The following is a 20,502-nucleotide window of genomic DNA, read 5'->3' as shown; positions in this document are numbered from 1 at the left end:
GTCCTGACCATCCAGGTTGCAACAACACCTTTTGCATCGCAAATCGGCAGCAGCGACATCAGAGTGCAGTCAAAAGACGAGAATTCCGGAAATGATCTCTCCAAAAAATGATGGCTGAGATTGGTCTTGAAAGCTGCAGGTCGAGCTAATCTGCAGGTGGCATCCTTCGTGTTTACCACCAATTAGAGCCCTTGAACTTGGAGACGGTGGAATAGACATCAGCTCCTCTCCGTACGCCACCACTGTTCGCAATATCTGCAACTCGTTCAGGACATTAGGTACACGGCTCTGCCTCGTATATACGGCAAGCCAGGCTTCGGCTTGTGGCTGATTATCCTGCAGACATTGTGACGGTGATGACGGTGACGTCGACTTTGAAGCTTAGTAGCAGAATAGAAGAGATAATCTGTTGATCCTGGCGCTAAATGTACTACTGGATCCTAGCACCAACGTCGGTGGGAAAGTGTGAGCTGAATCTAGAGCGCATGGGAATTGCCGAAGGAGTATACGTGCACCCTGATGAATTGAGTATTGTAACCTACGCCGGCTTTCTCCGGAAACAATATGGATCCGTTGCACGGCTGTCCAGCTCTAGACATTGATCTGTAAGCGCTGGTAACCCAATTAGAGAGATGTTTGGTGGGCTATCGCTCTGAGCCTTGCATCTTCGGTTAAGTTTCCCTTGGGCTTGTGCATATAGGTCGGTGATCATTCATTGACCGACGACTCGCATCTACCCACAAGAGTTGGCTCCATCGATAAATTCCAAGATGCCTTCCCAAGGCCCCAGCATATATTTTGGTAGATATTGATGTCTTTTCAATGGCGACTCTCATCCACATATTCTGGGGGATGTTGCTAACACATTTCCCATACGTCGAGTACAAGCAGCCCAAAGGTGACAGTGACAACTCGACTCGATATAGTTTCAGGAATCCAAGAGCCAGCCCTAGTCTCCAATCACGGAAGCTCTATGATATCATCCTGCTTTGCTAACGAACTAACTTAACTATCTCAGGCGTACTTCGGCGATGGTGCGTTGATGACCGAATCTCGGTTGCCACCGCTGATGCGCCGAGTAACACTGCGACACAGTCGGCGCAATCATCGAGATATCTACAATTATCGATGGCCCGAGTCATCAGAGTCGAGTTCCCTCATAAGGTATCGTCCTGCCGAGCCCCGATACTGCGTAGTATTGTTCACTGTTATCCCCACGTCTCTGCTATTCGGATTCCGCTTCGGATTCTGCCTCACTTTCGAGATTCTCACCACATCTTTCCAACATGGCCGCAGTCGGGATACCCGCGGCATACACCCGGGGAGGCACCAGCAAAGCCGTCCTTTTCCACGCCCGTCACATTCCTGCAGCTGGCCCAGCGCGGGACAGCCTCCTGAAGACAGTCATGGACATGCCGAATCAAACACAGGTTGACGGGATGTGAGGATCCCGAGTCACGACCTCCAAGGTCGCCATCATCCAGCCCTCTGAGCGCACAGATGCCGATGTGGACTATACCTTTGCCCAAGTCGGGATCACCGATGACATGATTGGGTATGACGGGAACTGCAGAAACATCTCCTCCGCCGTGGGCTCGTTCGCGCTCGACGAAGGGCTGGTGAAGCCGCAAGAGGCCGAAGCCTCGCAATTCTCGAGCCGCGAGACGACCCCCATTCGCATCTTCAACACTGGTACCTCCAAGGTGCAGGTGCTCATCTCGCACACCCCGTTTAACCCCGCAACGGGCAAGTCCATCGAGGTGGGAGATCATGCCATCGCCGGGGTTGGAGGCACCGGCGCGCCAATCCTCATGGACTATCAAAAGGTACGTCGACGCTGCTCTGACGCGATCGTGCGCCTGGGCTGATTCGGGACAGACTATCGGCAGCGCAAGGAACAAGAGCCTCTTACCTAGCGGCAACGTCGTTGATCGGATTCAGGTCGATGGGAAAGTGCTGGACGTCACGATCTCCGACGCCGGCGACGCCACGGCCATTTTCCGAGACCGATATATCGGGCTCACCGGGTATGAGTTGGCTACCGACTTGACGGCCGACAAGTTGGCCATTTCCAAGATCATGGAAATCCGCGCAAAGGCCGCGCACAAGGTTGGGATGTGCACGAGCTGGCAGACCGCTGAGCAGGAGACTCCCTTCTTCCCGTTCTGCCACGCGGTCCCATGGTGTCTGTGGTCTAGGGTTGAATGGTAAATCATCAAGCTCCCCGGGAGATGCAGCAAACCAGAAAGTGTGCACGATAGTCATCTCAGGGTAAACATCAACCCAACCACGACTAAAATTGGGCTTGTGCGAACCATGGTGGGCGGCGTTTCAAGAGACCGCGCAACCACGGATGGAATGGCGATCGGGTTGTATTGACAGCGCGACAACCGTGGACATCCCACTCATTTGCGTGGAGCTGTGTGAACCGTCGGAGATACACCCTCGCACGTCCTAGTATTGAACTCCGCCAGACGAACCGCGGTCCCCAGATGAGACAGACGAAAGAATCAAGTGAGACTAGTAGACTTAGTCCGGAAGATGCGGAGATGGACGGATCCTTAGCGTCGGACTAGCGCAGGGTTAGGCGAACGGCGTCGAGATCTAGATCGCCTTCCGACTCGACTAGTTTCACCGTTTCCCTTAGAACTGTCCAGGCCTTGCTCCCGTCTGTGTATCCCATTAATGTGTAATTCCCCTGAGCACGGCGCATGCCAATAATAACCCGCACTTTCTCGCGTCTATAACTGCGTCGCACAGCGAGTCCACGCCGTGCGCGGGTCCAGGGTCCACCGGTACCTGAGATGCCCACAGCCAATGGCCCGCGAGTTGGAAATGCCATTGGGGCCTGGATCCAGCCCAGACAGCGCCCGGTTTCTGATCGGCCAGGCACCGGGACCAGGTCAGGTACACATTGGCGCGCGATGGGACTGGAGCGCGGCGGCTCGGATCGGTCGGTGCATGTCGTTGGAAATGGGATGAGGTACAAGGATTGGGGATCGCAGTGGGATACTACAGCCGCCAGCTCTGTACTGGGTTACGCTCTTTGTTTCCCGGAAACAAAGAACGGGGAAAAATAGATTCAAGGGCCGGACAATGCGGGAAAGTAAACATGATGGGGATCGAAAAGAGAGAACAGACAACTCCAAGGCTCATCACATCGTTATACGTAGTGGGAGGGTCGCGTCCGGCACCGAATCCAGAGCCCCAAGCCACGGCGCCCTTGCCAACCCGACCAGCAGCAGCAGCTTCCAACCCGGTCACAGGCTAAAGCCCCTCCGGTTCTGGTTGCACTTCCCGTTGCCGACTTCTCAACGGTACTATCACGTTGTGCCGGCCTCGTATCGCGTTGTTTGCCTGGATTCCACCGCTTCTGCAGGATATAGGGTCCGCGCCCTGGGGGTCTGATGGTGTACTGACATTTCACCCTCCAAGATAAGGAACGATAACATAATAGGTCGTAGTCTCCGTAATCGTTCAGTTCGTGTACGCTCCCGCGCCGGCGGAAGGTAGGATGGGTATTGTGTCGTGTCGAGTAGAATGGAGGAGAGTCAAGAAGAAGCAGGAGCGACGACTAGGAGTTCCGACGCGGTTGCACCAGGATATTGCTAAGCCGCTTCCAGCGTTGCGTAGGCGATGCAGAGTTTGTGCGGGCGAGATGCGCCTTGTCCATCGGCTTGGAGGAGGATTGGGTCGAGGAGCGTGGGCGACTGATGATGGCTTCGTGGTCGGCGAGGACGTCCTCGAGGCGCACATCCGACTCGGACATGCGCATGTCCGAGTCCTGAGGGTCGAGAATCTCGATGAACTTGGATGGAGTATCACGCATGGTGATGGTAGGGTATCAGACAGGACAAAACGAGCGTGGACTCCGTCGGAGTAGGTGGTGGGATATGTCTTGAGAAGGATGTCCTTCAGGTGGGAGATATCGTCAGGCTCGGACGAAACAAAGAATGTCGCAGTAAGCGCAGCAGTGGGGTGTTGAATGCACGATTGGGCGAACCAAGAGCAGTGAGATTCAAAGCGAGAGCATTTGGGGCGGCGTGGATAAGAGGAAGGAGGGGAGGGCGCGTTTCGATTTAATACTTGCAGACCCGCGGACTTCCCCCCTCCAGAAATGCAAATGCAAATGCAAATTTAGACAAGCACAAGTGCGACTGGAGATTAGTTCCGGCAATCCTTGTACAGTCCATACACCTTAGTCTGTATACGCCACGGCCACTGGGCTCCACCGAAGATCAGGGCCGAATCCACCATCGGAGAAATCGGCCCAGGGCCCTTTTACCCTTGATTTCTGGCCATTGCAGTTCGTGCGAGGACTTGTGCGACACGGCCTGCTTCTCTTGTCGGTGCAGTCTGTCCACAGATGTGATTTGGTCGATAGCTCAGATGTCGCCGGCCTCTCAGCTCTCTTCACCACTCACCACCCTCACCCCGACCAGAGCGCACGTCGGATTCCCTCATTCGGCAACGCCCTGCTGATGGCCAATCGCACACCGCGAGGATCGGCGCGGTGGCGTCTGCGGTCTGGCCAGTGACCGTTGCGGGCGCCGAGCCTTCGTTGATGGTTCGTCCGATCTCCCGTGGGCCACGATGGTGGAGGCACTTGCGCGGCCCTGCGCAAATGGTCCAAGGGTCGAATGGTCCAACGGTCACGCTTGGAGGGTTTCAGGAAGCACCCAGCGCCGTGGAGACGTGAGACATCCCAAGGGACTGCGGTCGAGGTACCATCCATCCGGGTTGTGTGGGAGAAGGGCTGAAACGACTGTTCGAAGGGCGCTTCTGCACGGAGTCGATGCGGTCACTGTGCGTCTCTGCACTCCCCGACATTCACAGTGCTACCCTAGCTAACTACGAACTGACTAGTTCACCGTCCTGAGGACTTGTCCCGCTTCGTACCACTGCTAGTGCCTTGGGCCTTGGGGGCGTTGCGCGAATGCTGAATTCTCTTCCTATGACGTCGGGGGCTCCGCGCAATCTTATCGACACGGCTTTGGCACGTCTGTCGATGTACATGGCGTTTCTTGTGGCGGACGAGCAGGTTCGTGCCACGGCTGATCGCCCGGGTTACTATTGAAAGAAGAGTGATGTTCAACACGAACTAACTGACCGGTACTCATGGGCAGACGATGGATTATCATCATGCGCGGCACAACAGTCGACCGTAGGTGATGTACGCTATACACATACGCACGCAGGGATGGCGGAGGCAACTTTTAGCCAGACTCGTCAGCTGTGAGCCGACGAGTTCATTGTAGTATCCGTATGGATACGCCATCCAGTATCAACAGAAATAGTCGGGTTTGCCCCCAGGTCGGGTATGTCCTGAACCGATAGCTAATTCGTAACTACCATATGCACAGCCGGGCCGCGAATGCTCGCTGATGTCAAGCGGGGCGAGCAGCTCCGGCATTTTCACCTTTTACATTTTTCTTCGTCTCTATCCATGACGCTCGAAGGAATAGCATGCCTGTCCGGCGGGGGCCAAAGGCCGCGGGTGTCCCAAGTTGACGCCACGTCCTGCAGCTCCCACCTTAGCTGACCGATGGTATCCCAAATGGTTGTGCGATCGCCACGCTGAACTCTGCACTTCCGTCGTGGGTATTAGCCTGGCACAATCTTCAGTGAAGATCGTGGTCAATCCCGCCACTTGCTGACAGGGGTGGCACTTATCTTTGCCCAGTGAAAGCTCTAGCACCAACCACGAGCACACGATGTCACCGGCGCAGCGGCCTACAGAGCCCCAAGCAGATGTAGCGATACCCTCAATCAGACGCTGGCCATGAGCCTTCGAGTGCCGGGCAGCGTGCTATAGCTAGTACCTACGCGATCTGCGTCAGAACCGACAGACATGAAAGAACTGTATGTAGTGGATTCGATTTTTGGCCAATAGCCATGCAATTATTGCCGCACTGGAAGAACCATCAAAAACGCCTCGTGAATCGAATAGCAAAAGCATCGACCAGGCCAGGTCCCTTCCGGACCTGAGCACACGTCTCGTCGCGCCGCATTCTGCCCCGTTCTCTTCTTCCTGTCGGCCCTGCGGGCTGCTCTATCTGCACCGCCGTAGAGGTGGCAGTGTCGCCGCTGGATTCCCTCGCCAAAGCTATGCACCGAGCAATCCAGGTCCGCCAGACAAGTCGCAATGCCCAACACGGTACCAGTCACCAGTCACCCTCCTCAAGATTTCGTCTCGACTCATTTTAACCCGAGATCCGTCATTTCAACGCTATCCGCCGAGCCCATCCAGAGAATGTTGTTGCACCTGCACACCAGTCAGCACCAGCCGGAGCGTTCTTTCCACAACGCAGATGGCGCTCCGCGAGACGTACCGAATCAACACCAGGCCCAGCGAGCCGGTCTCCTTCCCATCGATAAACTCCACCGTATCCCGCAGCAGGACGTTCATGTACGAATCGATGCTCTCCAGGGTACCCTTGTACTCAGTCTGGCCCCACTTCAGGCGGATGACGAGCTCGGTGCCGACTCTGTAGACAACGGGGCAGTTAGCACTCACGATCTGCGGCCCGTATCCCGGAGGAACACCCAGCGTAGACGGGTAGAATACGCGCGGGTGCAGAGCAACGAGCGCCGGGCGGAAACATACCGAGCCTGCAGGAACGGTCGGGGGTTGACGGGTTGGAACTGTCATGGAGAAGAGTCAGCGCGTGCTCTGGGAGGCAGAGGGAGATGCGGATGGCGGGCACATGAGGGCCTAGTCAAGCTCGATGTCGACGCAGAAGGGATTGGGGAGACGTACGCTCATTGTGACGGGTTGTCTCGGCGGGCGGGAGCCGTTCGCACAACCAGGTTGTCGGGGGAAAGGAAATTGGGCGGAAGAGTGCAGCGATGAGGCTTCTTTCTCCTGTGAGGTTGGTAGTCGCGCGTGCACTGAGGGTCGTCGGGGTCGGCGTGCGCCGCGAAAATGTGAGCTGGTCGGGATGCGGTGAGCTGGCCAATCAGCACTGTGTGGACGTCACCGCCTTGGAGAAGTACAAATGCGCTGGAAGTGGCTGAGTTGTTGGGTGTATTAGTTGATCGAATCGATTTGCAAAGGGAAGATATCTCTACATTGCGATATTCATTGAATAATAATATTGCCTCATCATCGTCGTCATCATCATCATCATCGCTCATCCGCACATCATTCTTCCTAGCAACGAATCGCACCCCGCCAGACTGGAGACACTGAATAATAATACAGTGAAAATTCAGAAAACTCTGGAAAAATCGAAGCATCCCCGAGATCCCACATCTTCTAGAGAGCACTCCCCAAGCAACACCGCCATCGCCGTCACCTCTGCATTGCACCGACTTTACCAACCTTACCCATAGCGAAGATCACGCCCGGCCAACAGACCAGGTGATCTCCTTGATGCTGACCTCCTCGTATGACTTCTCATCGTAGTCATACCACGCACCCTCGTAGAGATCAATTGCAGTAAACGGGGTCGAAGACTCGGTGCCCTTTGCCTCCCATTCTCCCTAGAGTGACAGCGTAAGCATAAACAACCAAAAGCCCAGTAGTGGGTGCTCCTACATCAGGCTTGAACTCGGTAAACTCCAAGCCACGGCAGTCCAATTCGATGATTTTCTGACTCTTCTCCTTTTCATCGGCCTGGTAGGTGTGAGGGCCAGCGACGATGCTGGCCGTGTGGGTTTTCTAATGGCAGGTCCGTCAGCGCCGAGGAGCTTAATATACAGTCTGCAAGGACGCAATTTCAAGCAAAAGCACAGTAGAAGCCCATTTGCAGAGGCTAGGCGTAGAGGACCATCATTTTAAAAAGAACGGGGCAGACCTACCATGCACAATCGGCACTTCCACACGAAGTTGGCCTCGCCGCGGCTGCCGGGGATTTCATGCTGCTCCTGTTATTCCAGACATGGTCAGCAAGCTGCGCGCAACAGTAGATAGGCCGCATTGGCGGTGCTGTGGGCACGCACGAAACGATTGAAGCTGACCCAGTTCGGGTGCGTCTCACGGCAGGAGCTGCATTGCACCCGGAAGGTGTAGAAGTACGGGTTCTCCTCCGTGTCAGTCGGTTGTAGAGCCGTGACCCTATTTCCAAAGAGTTAGATGCTAGTGCTGCGACGCGCTTGGATGCATATAATGGTGTCTGGTGCCGCAGCATGTTCTTATGGCAGCAGTGTGGGGAGCCCTGGAGAGCTTCGAGCTCAAAATGGCAGAAACGAGATCCGATTGGAGCCAACGTACCCCTCAAGTTCAGCCTTCAAAACAAGGGAGAGCATCTCGACAATCAAGGCGGAGCTGCGCTGGTATTCGTCAAGCGTGTGCGCTGGGCGAATTTCAAGGTTGGAAGGAGAGCGGCGATGCGGGGCGGAGAAAAGACCAAGTAGATCGAGGTCTTGGCATGTGACCCGAACACCGTCTACGCTGGGAGAAGGGGAAGATATGACAGGGAAACAGTGAAGAAGAAAAATACTGTGGCAATTCTATTCATTCAAGTGATTGACAAAATGCAACGCTAGTCATGCTCAAACAGTCGCTCCATCGAACGATCCAAACAAGCTCTATACAACCCAGATGTTGCAAATATACATTTTCAAAGCTTACAGGCGGCTCTGCTGAGAGTCCTGGCCTAGAGACTTGGTCGAGAAGGCATTGAAGTACTCGTTCAGGGCGTCCACAGTGCCGCTTCCCTCAACTAGCTGTACGGTGCAGGCAACGTGGCTGTCGGGGCGAGTGACAACCACGCCACCCTTCTCAGGGTCAAAACCCAGCTTCTTGTGGGCGGAGAACTTTGCGCAGGGCACGCGGATATCGGGGATGTCGTCGGCATAGAGGTGGTGATGGTAGTCACGCAGCACCTGGGGGATGGCCTCCATATCGACTTCATTCTTGGCGGCGGAGTAGATGACAGACAGGGTGAAGAGCTTGGAGTGCGGGTTGTGGCGCTCAAAGAAGGAGACATCGGCAATGTCGGATCGACGGTAAACCGACAGGAAGGAGCGGTCCTTCCCAAGGTTGGCAGCAAGATCGGCAATAGCCTTTTTGGTCTTGTGCTGATTACCGGCGAAGATGAAGATGCGGAACGAGCCGTTGGCAGGGATCTCTTGCTCTAGCTCGACGAGGTTGGCGTCGGCAAGACGAGTGACCATGGTCGGGGTGAAAGCTCGGCCGGGAGTCAAGCGCACACCAGGGATGTCGAACAGAGCCGACTTGGCAGGGTGGTTATCATTCCAATTGAACACGTTGGGCTTGTAGGCAACTCCGTATCCGCTGGTGAACTCGCAAGACGACTTGAAGGTCTTGACGAACTCGTCCTCCTCGCCATCGGCGGCCGTGGCCACGGCCTTGCTAGCGGAAATCTCGCCGGCATTGGGGCGGCGCTTGGAGAAAAGTGCAGCGTACTTGGCGTCAAAGTTGAGCAGCGTCTCGGCAATATCCTTGCGCTCGGTTTCATAGGTTCTCAAGATGGAGCGATTGGCAAACCCTGTCTCCACAGCGTGAATCTTCCAGGCCATGTTCAAGGCGTCATGGAAGGCAGTGTTCATCCCTTGACCCGCCTTGGGCTAAGAGGGAATTAGCAAGAAGCTTGAGGTGATTGAAGAATGGGTGGTACTGACGCTGTGAGTGTGGCAGGCATCCCCGCCCATGAACACCCGCTCGTCCAAAGTATACTTTTCAGCAATGCCCTGGCCGATGGGGTACACAGAGTACCACTCTACGCGGTCCCACTCAACCCAGTAAGGCTGGAGAATGTTCTTGGCGGTCTGCTGGACCTCCTCGGCAGTGGCCGTCTTGCGGGGGTTCCAGTCGGGGTCGGTGGACGAGGCAATCTGCACATACAAGCGAACCATGTTGTCCTCGCGGGGAATGACCATGATTGAACCGGCATCAGAGTGGATGGTACATTTTGTCTACAGATATCAGCGAGTTGCTGCAAGTGGTCCTAACCTAGAAAGACCCTTCTTACCTCAATGTCGGGGAAGTTGGTGCGCACAACGCCGTCCATGACACCCCACACGTATGCGATGGGGTCCTTGTGGTGAATTTTGATACCAAGCTGCTCGCGGACGAAGCTGCGGGCACCCTCACCGCTGAACAGGTACTTGGAGCGCACAGTCTCGACCACGTTGGTATCAATGCACTTCAGGTTGACCTCAACCGGGTAGTCGACGTTGGCACCATTGTTCTTGAAGCCGACAATGGTCCAGGGACGCAGGACATGAACGCCAGCCTTCTCAATCTCATTCAGGAATACGCGCTCAATCTTACCCTGGTGAACGAGCGTGGTGAAGGGGTAGCGCGTGTCGATAAAACGAGGACAGCTGGGCCAGCTGCCGGTGCGATGGATGCCAGAGCCGTCTCCCTTGGGGTCCCAGAAGGCGACGTCGTAGACCTTAGCGGGCTCGTAGGCCATGATGGAGCGCTTAAGACCCAGATTGCGCAGAATCTCAGTGGAGCGCGGCTGAATTCCGTCGGCGCGGCCAGTGGCGGTCGGTAAAGGACGGTTGTCGATGTGCTTGACCTTGTATCCCCAGCGCGACATGCAGAGCGAAAGGAGTAGGCCAACGGGGCCAGCGCCCACGATGACAATGTCGTAATTCTCTTGCACCATGGTGGTGGGCAAGGGCGCGGCGAACGATATGTTGCGGTATACAATCCGGGATATAGATACAAGTGGGGAAGGGTATATGCAGCCACAGAAGGGCGATCGCCAGCAGTGATGCAGGGCCAAGCCAGTCAGATGGGGAAAAGATTGAGAAGCACAGGTTCCTGCACGATCGCATCAATCCGAAGCCAAAAATCAGGGAGGGCCATGGCTTCATATATAGACAGAACGCCGGGGTAGGCGGGCCGAATTGGAGGAGAGTGAAGATGACGGAGACGAGCCACGGCAGTGAGGATCGGGTGCATCTTGGGGAGCAGCTGGGGAAGACCAGCATTAGCCCCGGCTAGGCCAATCGGTGCCTAGCCAAAGCGGGTTATGCGGGGAGGAGACTCAAGTCGATGCTGATTGGGAGATGGGTACTGGGTACATGGTCCAGGCAGGGCACACCGTGAACAGTGCCTGTACCTGGTACACAGCCCCGACTGCCGACCAGAATTCCGGGCAGCGCGAGGCCTGTTCCACGTGACCCGGGTGTGGGAAGCGGCAAGTGGAGAGTTGTGCACGTGACTCGAGTCGGCATCGCCATCCGGGGTTTCTGCCTCGCTCCGCTGCATATTCACCCGACGATGGTTGTCCCGTCTTCTTCATTGGCTTTCTGTCCGTCCACTCGACCGACTTCTTCGAGGCGCCATGCCGCCGTGCCGCCGTGCCGCGCGCCCCGGTCCCCATGCGGCTCCGGCACTGGCAGTGCAGCGTCCCTAAGTGAATAACCGAGATCAATTGCCTTGGTCCGGTTCGGATTTTCCGAGCATCTTGGCAGATGGCTCGGTTTGGTGTCTTTGACGACAAAAGCCTGAACAGTGAACGGGCCATTCAATACATTGCAGTGACACTTATAACATTTCTCATCCATCAGGATCTTCTTGCCATAAATACTTCGTACTGCTACCATGCCTGCGCACATGGGGTGGAGTGACTGCGGGCCTACAGAGCCCCGCTGCACCAGGCAACGCTCGAGGCTAGTTCTGAATTGCCCGATTGGGTATCTGTCATGGCTTCACAATACACAGGGCCTTATGTGCCTGAAGCATCTCATGAGTCTTCCCGTTGTCATGGCAATGTGTCTACCATTCGGTCATACACGATCAGCCATCCATGAATATGGATTAGCATATAAGGACCGCACCTATTTCCTCTTCTCGCTGGTGAGCCAGATGGCGACCTACTGACTGCTCATTGGGAGGGCCGGTATACCTCAAGGGCAGATGTGCTCTCGTATGACTGCCCTCATTCGGATATTGCCTGACTTTAGACAAAGAGGCGTTCTATACTCTACTTGCTTGATTTGGCAATGACAATGACACGCGAAGAGTCCAAAACAGGAAGTGCACTGCATCACCTTCTCACTCAGATGACCATCCTGAGATTCACTACCATGACCACAGCTCTTGTCCAGTGAATGCAACACAGTTACGAGTACCCTCTATAAATTGTTCACCACAGGATCATGAAATCTTCCACCTTCTTCTTGCTCTTCCTCTTCACCCACTCTGCATTAACCATCAAGATGTCTTACCAGCCTCAATTTACTATGGCCACTCACTACCCAGGCAATTCCAACTTCACCCAGTATCCATGCACTGTTATGTCTGGCCCACAGGGACTTGACAAGCAGCCCGTTGCGTGGCATGGAAACAAAGCAACGAACATGGGCGAGACCAACCAGTGCATTGAAATTCTGTTCGACGCCAAGTAAATAACTCTGTCATGGATTCTTGTGTGGAGAAGTTGGCTAATGCTCGGACAGTGAGTACCAGGAGCTGGCCAGAAGCAACCCTTACGATGATGAGCTGGACTTGGAGCTGTGGGATGAGCAGCCATGTGCACCTCTATACGCCAACGCCGTGGCTAACCTGCGTTATGAGCTCGCAGCTCCCTCTCCATCTGTGATTGCAGCTTCTGCTACCACTGGATTTCCTGCATCTGGTTCTCCTACTCCTGCATCGGGCTACTCGGCCTCTACCTTTGTTGCTCCGAGCTTTGCGACTCCTGTGTACAATGGGATTCAGACTTTCGCAGCTTCTCCTGGAATCACCCCTTCCACTTCTTACCGCTCCGAGTTCAAGACTCCCCCTGGCCAGGGTTCGTCCCCTGGAAGCTCTAATAGCCCCATGAGCGCCTATTCTTCCCCCGGTAAAGATGATCTACGTTCCCTGATGCCGGCTGGACTGAATGTGCCCCTCAAGCCTGTGTGCCAGTTCCAGCCCACCGTGGTCACCCCGGAGCAAGCCAACGTCGCTCGGAGCTGCACGGGCTCTCTCCATGATACTGGAGCTGCAAAGGCCCAAGTCAACTCTCTTCCCCATGCATCTGAAAGTGGACAGCGAAAGAAGCTGTTTGGGGACCATGGATGGCTTGACTATCGCAACATCGATGCCATGCCTCCAGTCCCGGTCCCTGCCCCGGCCCCAGCCCCCGTCCGCAAGCCAGGTCTGATTCGAGACCTGAGCAAGAGACTGAAGCAGCAGTTCTCTGAGATCGTAAGTATGCCCTCGCTTCTGTTGCTTTCATCTGATCTTTGCCTGACATTTCACTCTAGACCGAGGAGGTGAGCAAGCAACACCCATTCACCATGGGTCCCACCATCCCCAATGGATCTCAGAGATCGACCGTTCCGATCTCGCTCGATCCCATTACTCAAGCGAAGCTGTACTCGGACCTTGAGTTCATGATCTGCGCCACGGCCAACAAGTATCTGCTGCACCAGTATTACGATGGCCGCGTCTCCCAGCAGTCCATCAACAAAGTCAACAGCTTCTGGGGATCCAAGAATCGCCCTCGCGTCACCGAGTTCCACTTTGACCAGGCGACTCAGCAACAGCTCATCATGGCCAACCGGGCTAGTCTGCACTTCAGTGGAGAGAGCTCGACCAATCCGATCAGACTGCATTCCAACCTTCGAAACTGGAAAGTGATTGCGCAGGAGATGAGCGTACGCACCTTCTGTCTCCCCGACAGTGCCATTCGCAAGCACTTGTTCGACCTTCAGAAGATTTTGGACATGCTGGATGCACCGCTCGAGACCATGCGCGAATTCCAAGAGTTGAGCTACCGAGCCCAGCAGCAGATGACGGAAGTCTCCTCGTCGAAGATGGCTCGTTCTGGAAGTCAAATGAGCTTCTAGTTGATTTGTGTGTTCTGTGCCGGAGAATGCCAAAGCAGATCCTGGCCTTTTCATCCGATGTTGTGTCTCTTTCGGAATCGTGGTTTTTTTAGTGTGGTGGCAACAATGTGCTAGTCGATAGTCCCCATCAGTTTCAAGGCACAGACAAGCTCAGCTACCTAGGCAGTGGTTAATTTAATGACACAACAACGAGATTTTCCCAGTGTGTATTCGCAATGGTATTGCAGTAACGCAAGAAGTAAAAGTTGAGGTGTCGTACAAAGAGCGGCACGTGCGGCGACGTCATCGGCTCATCGCGACCATCTTCAATCTGTCACTTGGTGAGATCCGGTGCGATCTGGCCGGAGTCTGTCTTCCCACCTGCAACGACCCTTTCTAGCCTGGTTCTTCTGCACGCAAGGCGATCTACCCGAGTCGGCCATGATTAGCATCTAGGAGCTCCAGTGTGAGGAGCTCAACACCTTGGCCTCGGACGTGGGAAGGAAAAGTGGGACCTCAACAACCTACGCGCGCTCGCCATGACAGGCCCGTTTCATACCTACGGCCCCAGTTGCCTGTTGTCAGACGACGAGCCAGCGCTGTCGAGCTTGTATTCGCTCGACACGCCACCACCCATCCAGTCACACTTTTTCTATGTATCGTCTCTGCCCATCGACGACCCCTTGGCTCCCCTACCTGCAGCAACCGGGCAAGCTAGCGAAAATGAAAGGGCTCCTCCCAATCCATTTTCTGTGAGGGATAACGCCGCTCTGGAGGCCGCTTGGTGTGAGCTTGGTCGAGCTCAACAGGCTCGAGCTGCTGCTAGCCAATCCAGCTCCCGACCCGCCACGTCCAAAGGGCGTTCGGGGATTGCGGTTCCCGATCAGCGGCCCGGCGGCGAAGCCGAGCGCCGACGCAAGATAGTCACCCGTGAGGAAGCAAGTCTGGGGAGTGGTCAAAGTACGTCCAGCGATCTATCGTCATTTCCAGATGACAGGTCTTCCCGGAACCTGAAGAGCCGATCTTGGTACCTATCCCAGACCTCCGACGCCCGTGCAGAGAGCTCTGCCGAAAGACACAACCTGGGCTCCTCTCTGGACGATAATATTAATGAAGGCAATTCCGGCGCCAGCGAAGCAGATCGGAAAAGAGAACGCTCTTCGTCACTCAATGACTTCCCCTCGGCCAAGAGGAGAAGTATCTCGCCTCCCTACGACGAGGATGGTCCAGATGGTCCTGCAAAAATACGGGCAAATCGCTCTCGCGATGCGAGTATCAGTGGCTCACCATTTATCCGAGCACCGATAACCCAGTCGCAGAGCCCTCTTGGTCGCTCGTTGGAGTCGTTGCCAGCCAAGGAGAGTTTGCAGGAGTGGCAGGCGGAGATACGCAGTGCTCCAAACCGTTCTGTTCCGAAGCCCTCCAGGCTGCGGGCTTCTGTCAGCCTAGATGAAGGCTTTCCTGAGAATCTGCAAGAAGACACACCTCCAGGGGAGTCTCAAACGAAAATTCCAGTTGGTGCATCCCGCCTCCACCTCGTCGAATTGCCAGATCTCAAGGTATGTATTTTTCATGTTTCGATTTTCCGAGTCGCGAAGATAACAATAGCATTCAGATGAAACCCATCTATTGGAATCCTCTCCATGATATTTCGGCGGTTGTTCGTGCTACGTGGTTCTATAAAAACACCATGCTACCAGTAGAAACTGCGCTTGCCAACAGGTTGGAAGAGGGTTACACTTACTTGAAGCCGTGGACTGAAACTTGGCAAGATGAGCTGAACAGCTGTGTCGAAAATGGAGCTGATGCGGAAATCAAAATCGTGCATGAACTGTGGCCCAGGAAGAGCGACCCAGGTTCTGCAAACCCACCTAGCACCTCACAAGGTGTGGAGAGCTCCACCTCCATGCTTGAAGAAGCTCGAGACTCGCCAAATTTTGATCAAAGCCGAGCTGCTGGTGGAACAGCAGCTCATTCCGAAACCATCAAGCCCTACCTCACCTCCAGCGTGATTTATGTCGATGCAAGGAACGCACAGATCCTTCGGCCGAGCCTCCTACCGTCCGTGTCCCGAAACAGGCGACCACTGAGCTCGATCCGTAAAGGCCGCCAAATCGGGATCCCGGTGGTACGGGGCTTCAGTCGGAAACTCTGGGACCACATACATCCCTCGAAGCCTAATGCCGTCGATGTGCGCCATTACATTCGCAAGACCCAATCCCGAGATATAGCTCCAGCTCCCGGTGAGCAAATTTGCTACGCATGTAAAATGGAAGAGCTCCGCCCGACTCCATCGGATTTGGTACTTGTCGTTCATGGAATTGGCCAGAAACTCTCCGAGCGGATGGAGAGCTTCCATTTTACACACGCTATCAACGCCTTCCGCCGACAGGTGAATATGGAGTTAAATAACGAGCCTGTCTGGCCCCATGTCCGTCAAGATCATGGGGGAATTATGGTTCTCCCTGTCAATTGGCGGACAACCCTCTCATTAGAAGATCCAACTTTGGAGTCGACGGACGCACAGGATCCTTTTGCGAACAATTTCTCTCTCTCAGATATTACACCCCAGACCCTTCCAGCTGTGCGCTCCTTGATCAGCGATGTGATGCTTGATATCCCATATTACTTGTCACATCACAAGCCCAAAATGGTCAAGGCAGTTGTGAAAGAGGCAAACCGCATCTACCGTCTCTGGTGCAAGAACAACCCCGAGTTCCAGGAGCACGGGCGTGTGCACCTTCTTGCGCATTCCCTGGGAAGCGTCATGGCTCTCGATATCCTAAGCCACCAACCGACCTACGTTCCCCATTTTGACTTTCCAAATACCCCTTTGCACAGCGACATATTTGAATTTGATACTCGAAACCTATTCTTATGCGGAAGCCCTGTTGGGTTCTTCCTGCTTCTCAATAAAGGTATGCCTCAGATTCAACGGTCAAGGCCGGTTCCTTTTTTGCTGATTTTCACCCTTTATATAGCAAGCCTTCTTCCTCGAAAGGGTAGAGAAAAACCAGGCAGTGAAGGGGATGACCAACTTCATGGTGTTGCCGGGGACCCAGGCAGCTATGGCTGTATCGCAGTCGACAATCTTTACAACATCATGCACACAACTGATCGTACGTCAACCACTCTTCCAGATCAAACAAAATACCTCCTCACCTAATATATACTAACAACTACGCTTCCCAGCAATCGCATATCGCGTCAACGCCGCGGTCGACACAGACCTCTCCAGCTCTCTCAAGACAGCCTCCATCCCAAGCTCTACCTCATCCCTCTGGGGATCCTTTGGCAGCGTCTTCCGCTGGAATACCACACCAGGATTCGCCCCTACAGTAACACCAGTACGCCCCGCAGCAGTCACGAAGCTCCCATCAACCGTTGAAATGGAAACCCACGACTTCACTCGCGAAGAGATTGCCGAGAAGCGCATGCTCCTCCTCAACGACAACGGCCAGCTAGACTACTACCTCTCTGGCGGCGGCGGCCCACTCAACATCCAATACCTCAACATGCTCAGCGCACATAGCAGCTACTGGACCTTGCCGGATTTTATCAGATTCTTTGTTGTCGAGATTGCGCGCAAGCAGGGGCGCGACGGGACGCTGGCTGCGTTCCGCGCGGATAAGAAGAAGGGATGGAAGTATTCGAAGGGCTGATTTTTGTTCAACTCCATGGCTGGGACAATCCCTTTTCGGGTACAGGGGACGAGCTAGTCGTTGATATGGATGACTGCTGTGGATTTGCTCTGGATATTATCGTACGATCTAGCTCCCATCTTGCATAGAATCTGGCTCGGTCGAGATTGCTGTCACATACTTTGGAAATTCATCTCAAATTCCGCAAATGTCTAGTCTACTCGTCATTTTACTTGCTCAGGTACTGAGGACCGAAGGTTCAACTTTTGATGGCGCGAAAAGCTTGGTTTATCTGAAGTGATTCAACCGGCAATGACATCCAAGCTTCCTCAAGAGAAATAGTTGATTAATTAACTAGCCAGGAAATTAGATGTTCTACCTAGGTAGTATCGCTCAAATGGTAGTTCTGCCGAGACCTGATTGCAACAGTGTATTTACGTATGCCCTAACATGCGCATCACTCTCCCTCAATTTGATATAGGAATGCACTCAATAGGATCATGTTCTCATGTGCTGATATATATCTACTGGCAATCTAGGCATCACTGTATCATCTGACCAAAAGACAGAAGCACTATAGGATACCCCAAAAAAGGAGATAAAAGACAATGAAGAAAAAGAAGATTTGCCGTCTAGGAGTGCCAGCCCCCCTTTGTAGTGTCGTTGTCATCGTCGCACATATATCTTAGCAAATGATCCGGGTGTCCGAACCGTAAACGCCGCCCATCATCAACGCCTCCACGATTTCGCCCTTGATGCCGACACCTCTACCAGGACGTAGGACCACTAGGGCGTTTGCTGTGGCAAGACTACCAACACGCGAGCTGCGCTGGCCCACGCCGTCCATGCCCGTGCTGGTAGCATACAGGCGGCCGTCGGAGCGCGAGGCCGTCACTATAGCACGGTGGTACTCAGTGCGCTTGGGATCAAGCGGGAAGTGGTGTGTCAAGACGACGGCGACACGTGGAAGGCCCAAATGCGGCGCCATCCAAGGATTCGTGGAGAGAGCCTGCGAGCTATTACCAAGCCCGGACAGCTTGTGCAGCGAGGGCAGGACGAACAGGTTGAGAGTCACCAGCGCAGAGGCTGGGTTTCCGGGAAGAGAGAAGATGAGTTTTGATTTGCGTTCTTGCTGTGTTGTCTCGCCATTGGCAGTGCCCTTGAAGGGAACCGTTGCAAAGGTGGTTGGTTTGCCCGGCTTCATGGAGACACGGCCGAAGTGGATTGTACCGCCGAGGGAGCGCTCAATTGTTGGTTTGAGGAGATCCAGCTCGCCCATTGACACACCGCCCGTGGTGACGATCACGTCGACGGAGGATGAGGCGCGGCCGATGCCACGCAGAGAGTCGCGCAGGGCATGTTCGAGCTCACCGGCTGGGGTGTCACGCGCAATACCCAGGTCAACTGTTTGAAAGCCCCAGGACGACAGGCAGGAGAGGAGGGAAGGGCGGTTGGAGTCGCGGATCTGGCCGCCAGTGAGAGTTCGAGGATCGTCATGTTCCACAAGCTCATCACCAGTGCTCAGGACACCTACTCGGGGTTTTTGGAAGACCTTGACAGTCCGGGTGCCGGTAGCAGCCAACAGGCCGAGCTCTCCACCGACTGGGGAAATGAGATCTCCTCTTGAGAGGATCTTCGAGCCCAAATCCACGTCGCTACCAGGCTCACGGACGTTCTCGCCTGGCGTGATGTCGCCGGGAAGAATTTCGATGGTTGCTTCTTCTTGGCCATCGGGAGTGGAGGAGGCTAGGATAGTGTCCTCGACCATGACTACAGCGTTCGCATTCGGGGGCAGAGGAGCGCCGGTGGTGATTCTGGCGATAGTGCCCGGCTGAAGGGGTTCTAGGGCTCCGCCGACGTTGGCATGGGTAATCGAGGCTACGGGGAAGACCCCATTCGTGTTGTGACCAGAGTTTTTGGATTCTGGGGCAATGATAGCGTAGCCGTCGACGATACTGGCGCGGTAGGCCGGAACTGCCTCAGTGGCATAGACATCTTCGGCGACGACAGAGCCCACAATCGAGGTGTTCACTGGGGCTTCGGCCACTGTAGGTTCAGGCGTGTGCTCGCTAATTTGAGCCAGGGCTTCCTCTACGGAAAGCATTGGATAGGGGGAGGAACGGTACCGACGGTTAGGTCCCGCGGCAGGGTCATTGGACTGGGGTCGGTCTGTAGAAGACGTGTGTGCCTTTGGAACTACATGTCCATGGCCATGATGATGGTGGTGATGGTGATTGTGATTATGACTGTGATGATGAAGGCCGGGAGACACGCCTGCTTCAGCCTCCAACTTCTTCACTCCGCCAGCATGCATGTTGCGAGAGTTGGCACCCGCACTCTGCACACAGGCGTGAGGCAGAAGTTTCACAACGGCTTCGAGGTTCTCCATAGCTCCTTTCGGGGATCCGGGCAATGTGATGATCAGAGACTTGTCACGAACACCCGCAACTGGTCTGGCCATCATGGCAACTGGAAGGGGGTCAGCCACGAAGTATATAACTATAGGTAAATGCCAACGCGGGGAGGGTGATGTCATCTCACATGGGGTTACTTTCAGTGAAGCGGCGATCATGCCATGACTGGGAAAGTTGGTTCCTCGTTAGCGCGGACGGTCGAAACCAAATATACAAGAGTGTACACTCACACTAGGCCCGGGGCATGGCGATGGATCAGGGGAGACACAGCCTGCGTGATATCATTAGGGTGGAATGCGACGCACAGGACAACCCGGATCTTCTTACCTCGGGAGTGTTATCTTTGACTGCAAAGCCGGTTCCGCCGCTGAGCAAGATGAGGTTATACCAATTGGCCCCATCACTCCACTCACACACAGCTTGTTGGATCTGGAACACGTTGTCCGGAACGATGCGAATTGCGGGGGGTTCCCACTTCCCCTCTGCGGCGAGGATGGGAGCCAGAGAAGCAGCGACCTTGTCCGAGGCTGGGTCCTGCGAGGCCGTGTCAGACACGATGAGAATGGCTGCCTTGAGTCTGGTCTCCATTGCGAGCGGACGGTGGGTGGTGGAATCTGCGGGAAAGTGGGGGGAGAGAATATTGAGGTTTCCGCGCCATTAAGTATTGGCGACTCCGGGGTATCGCGAAACTTCGGGTCGAGAAATTG

At 54.7% G+C, this 20,502-nt stretch overlaps 9 protein-coding genes across 9 annotated transcripts; 3 read left to right on the top strand and 6 right to left on the bottom strand.

The window, feature by feature from the left end:
* Window positions 1–1,286: 1,286 nt before the first annotated feature.
* N7459_002924 (PrpF protein) lies at window positions 1,287–2,211 on the top strand (the record flags this gene model as incomplete). Its single annotated transcript, XM_056942109.1, has 3 exons — window positions 1,287–1,430; window positions 1,485–1,826; window positions 1,879–2,211. The coding sequence occupies 3 exons, from the start codon at window positions 1,287–1,289 to the stop codon at window positions 2,209–2,211; spliced, it is 819 nt and encodes a 272-aa protein (XP_056801992.1).
* Window positions 2,212–3,574: 1,363 nt separating this feature from the next.
* N7459_002923 (uncharacterized protein) lies at window positions 3,575–3,829 on the bottom strand (the record flags this gene model as incomplete). The annotated part of the gene is made up of 1 exon (XM_056942108.1): window positions 3,575–3,829. The coding sequence occupies one exon, from the start codon at window positions 3,827–3,829 to the stop codon at window positions 3,575–3,577; it is 255 nt and encodes an 84-aa protein (XP_056801991.1).
* A 2,400-nt stretch (window positions 3,830–6,229) lies between these two features.
* Window positions 6,230–6,766, bottom strand: N7459_002922 (uncharacterized protein; the record flags this gene model as incomplete). The annotated part of the gene is made up of 3 exons (XM_056942107.1): window positions 6,230–6,488; window positions 6,518–6,645; window positions 6,761–6,766. The coding sequence occupies 3 exons, from the start codon at window positions 6,764–6,766 to the stop codon at window positions 6,230–6,232; spliced, it is 393 nt and encodes a 130-aa protein (XP_056801990.1).
* Window positions 6,767–7,341: 575 nt separating this feature from the next.
* Window positions 7,342–8,250, bottom strand: N7459_002921 (CXXC motif containing zinc binding protein; the record flags this gene model as incomplete). Its single annotated transcript, XM_056942106.1, has 5 exons — window positions 7,342–7,485; window positions 7,541–7,663; window positions 7,804–7,869; window positions 7,945–8,059; window positions 8,216–8,250. The coding sequence occupies 5 exons, from the start codon at window positions 8,248–8,250 to the stop codon at window positions 7,342–7,344; spliced, it is 483 nt and encodes a 160-aa protein (XP_056801989.1).
* A 321-nt stretch (window positions 8,251–8,571) lies between these two features.
* N7459_002920 (putative FAD monooxygenase) lies at window positions 8,572–10,583 on the bottom strand (the record flags this gene model as incomplete). Its single annotated transcript, XM_056942105.1, has 3 exons — window positions 8,572–9,534; window positions 9,589–9,882; window positions 9,939–10,583. The coding sequence occupies 3 exons, from the start codon at window positions 10,581–10,583 to the stop codon at window positions 8,572–8,574; spliced, it is 1,902 nt and encodes a 633-aa protein (XP_056801988.1).
* Window positions 10,584–10,708: 125 nt separating this feature from the next.
* On the bottom strand, window positions 10,709–11,306 carry N7459_002919 (uncharacterized protein; the record flags this gene model as incomplete). Its single annotated transcript, XM_056942104.1, has 2 exons — window positions 10,709–10,894; window positions 11,025–11,306. 2 exons carry the CDS (start codon window positions 11,304–11,306, stop codon window positions 10,709–10,711), a joined length of 468 nt encoding a protein of 155 aa, XP_056801987.1.
* Window positions 11,307–11,628: 322 nt separating this feature from the next.
* N7459_002918 (uncharacterized protein) lies at window positions 11,629–13,761 on the top strand (the record flags this gene model as incomplete). Its single annotated transcript, XM_056942103.1, has 3 exons — window positions 11,629–11,655; window positions 12,398–13,117; window positions 13,177–13,761. 3 exons carry the CDS (start codon window positions 11,629–11,631, stop codon window positions 13,759–13,761), a joined length of 1,332 nt encoding a protein of 443 aa, XP_056801986.1.
* A 518-nt stretch (window positions 13,762–14,279) lies between these two features.
* On the top strand, window positions 14,280–17,402 carry N7459_002917 (DDHD family phospholipase; the record flags this gene model as incomplete). The annotated part of the gene is made up of 4 exons (XM_056942102.1): window positions 14,280–15,299; window positions 15,356–16,658; window positions 16,722–16,859; window positions 16,933–17,402. The coding sequence occupies 4 exons, from the start codon at window positions 14,280–14,282 to the stop codon at window positions 17,400–17,402; spliced, it is 2,931 nt and encodes a 976-aa protein (XP_056801985.1).
* Window positions 17,403–18,066: 664 nt separating this feature from the next.
* Window positions 18,067–20,383, bottom strand: N7459_002916 (bifunctional molybdopterin adenylyltransferase MobB/molybdopterin molybdotransferase MoeA family protein; the record flags this gene model as incomplete). Its single annotated transcript, XM_056942101.1, has 4 exons — window positions 18,067–19,850; window positions 19,923–19,960; window positions 20,026–20,066; window positions 20,123–20,383. The coding sequence occupies 4 exons, from the start codon at window positions 20,381–20,383 to the stop codon at window positions 18,067–18,069; spliced, it is 2,124 nt and encodes a 707-aa protein (XP_056801984.1).
* Between the last annotated feature and the right edge of the window lie 119 nt (window positions 20,384–20,502).

This window comes from Penicillium hispanicum, assembly GCF_028827665.1.
Source record: "Penicillium hispanicum strain IBT 35686 chromosome Unknown utg000003l_segment0_segment0, whole genome shotgun sequence".
Lineage (NCBI taxonomy): Eukaryota > Fungi > Ascomycota > Eurotiomycetes > Eurotiales > Aspergillaceae > Penicillium > Penicillium hispanicum.
The sequence above is the reverse complement of the archived record's forward strand: the minus strand, read 5'-3'. Positions and strand labels throughout refer to the sequence as shown.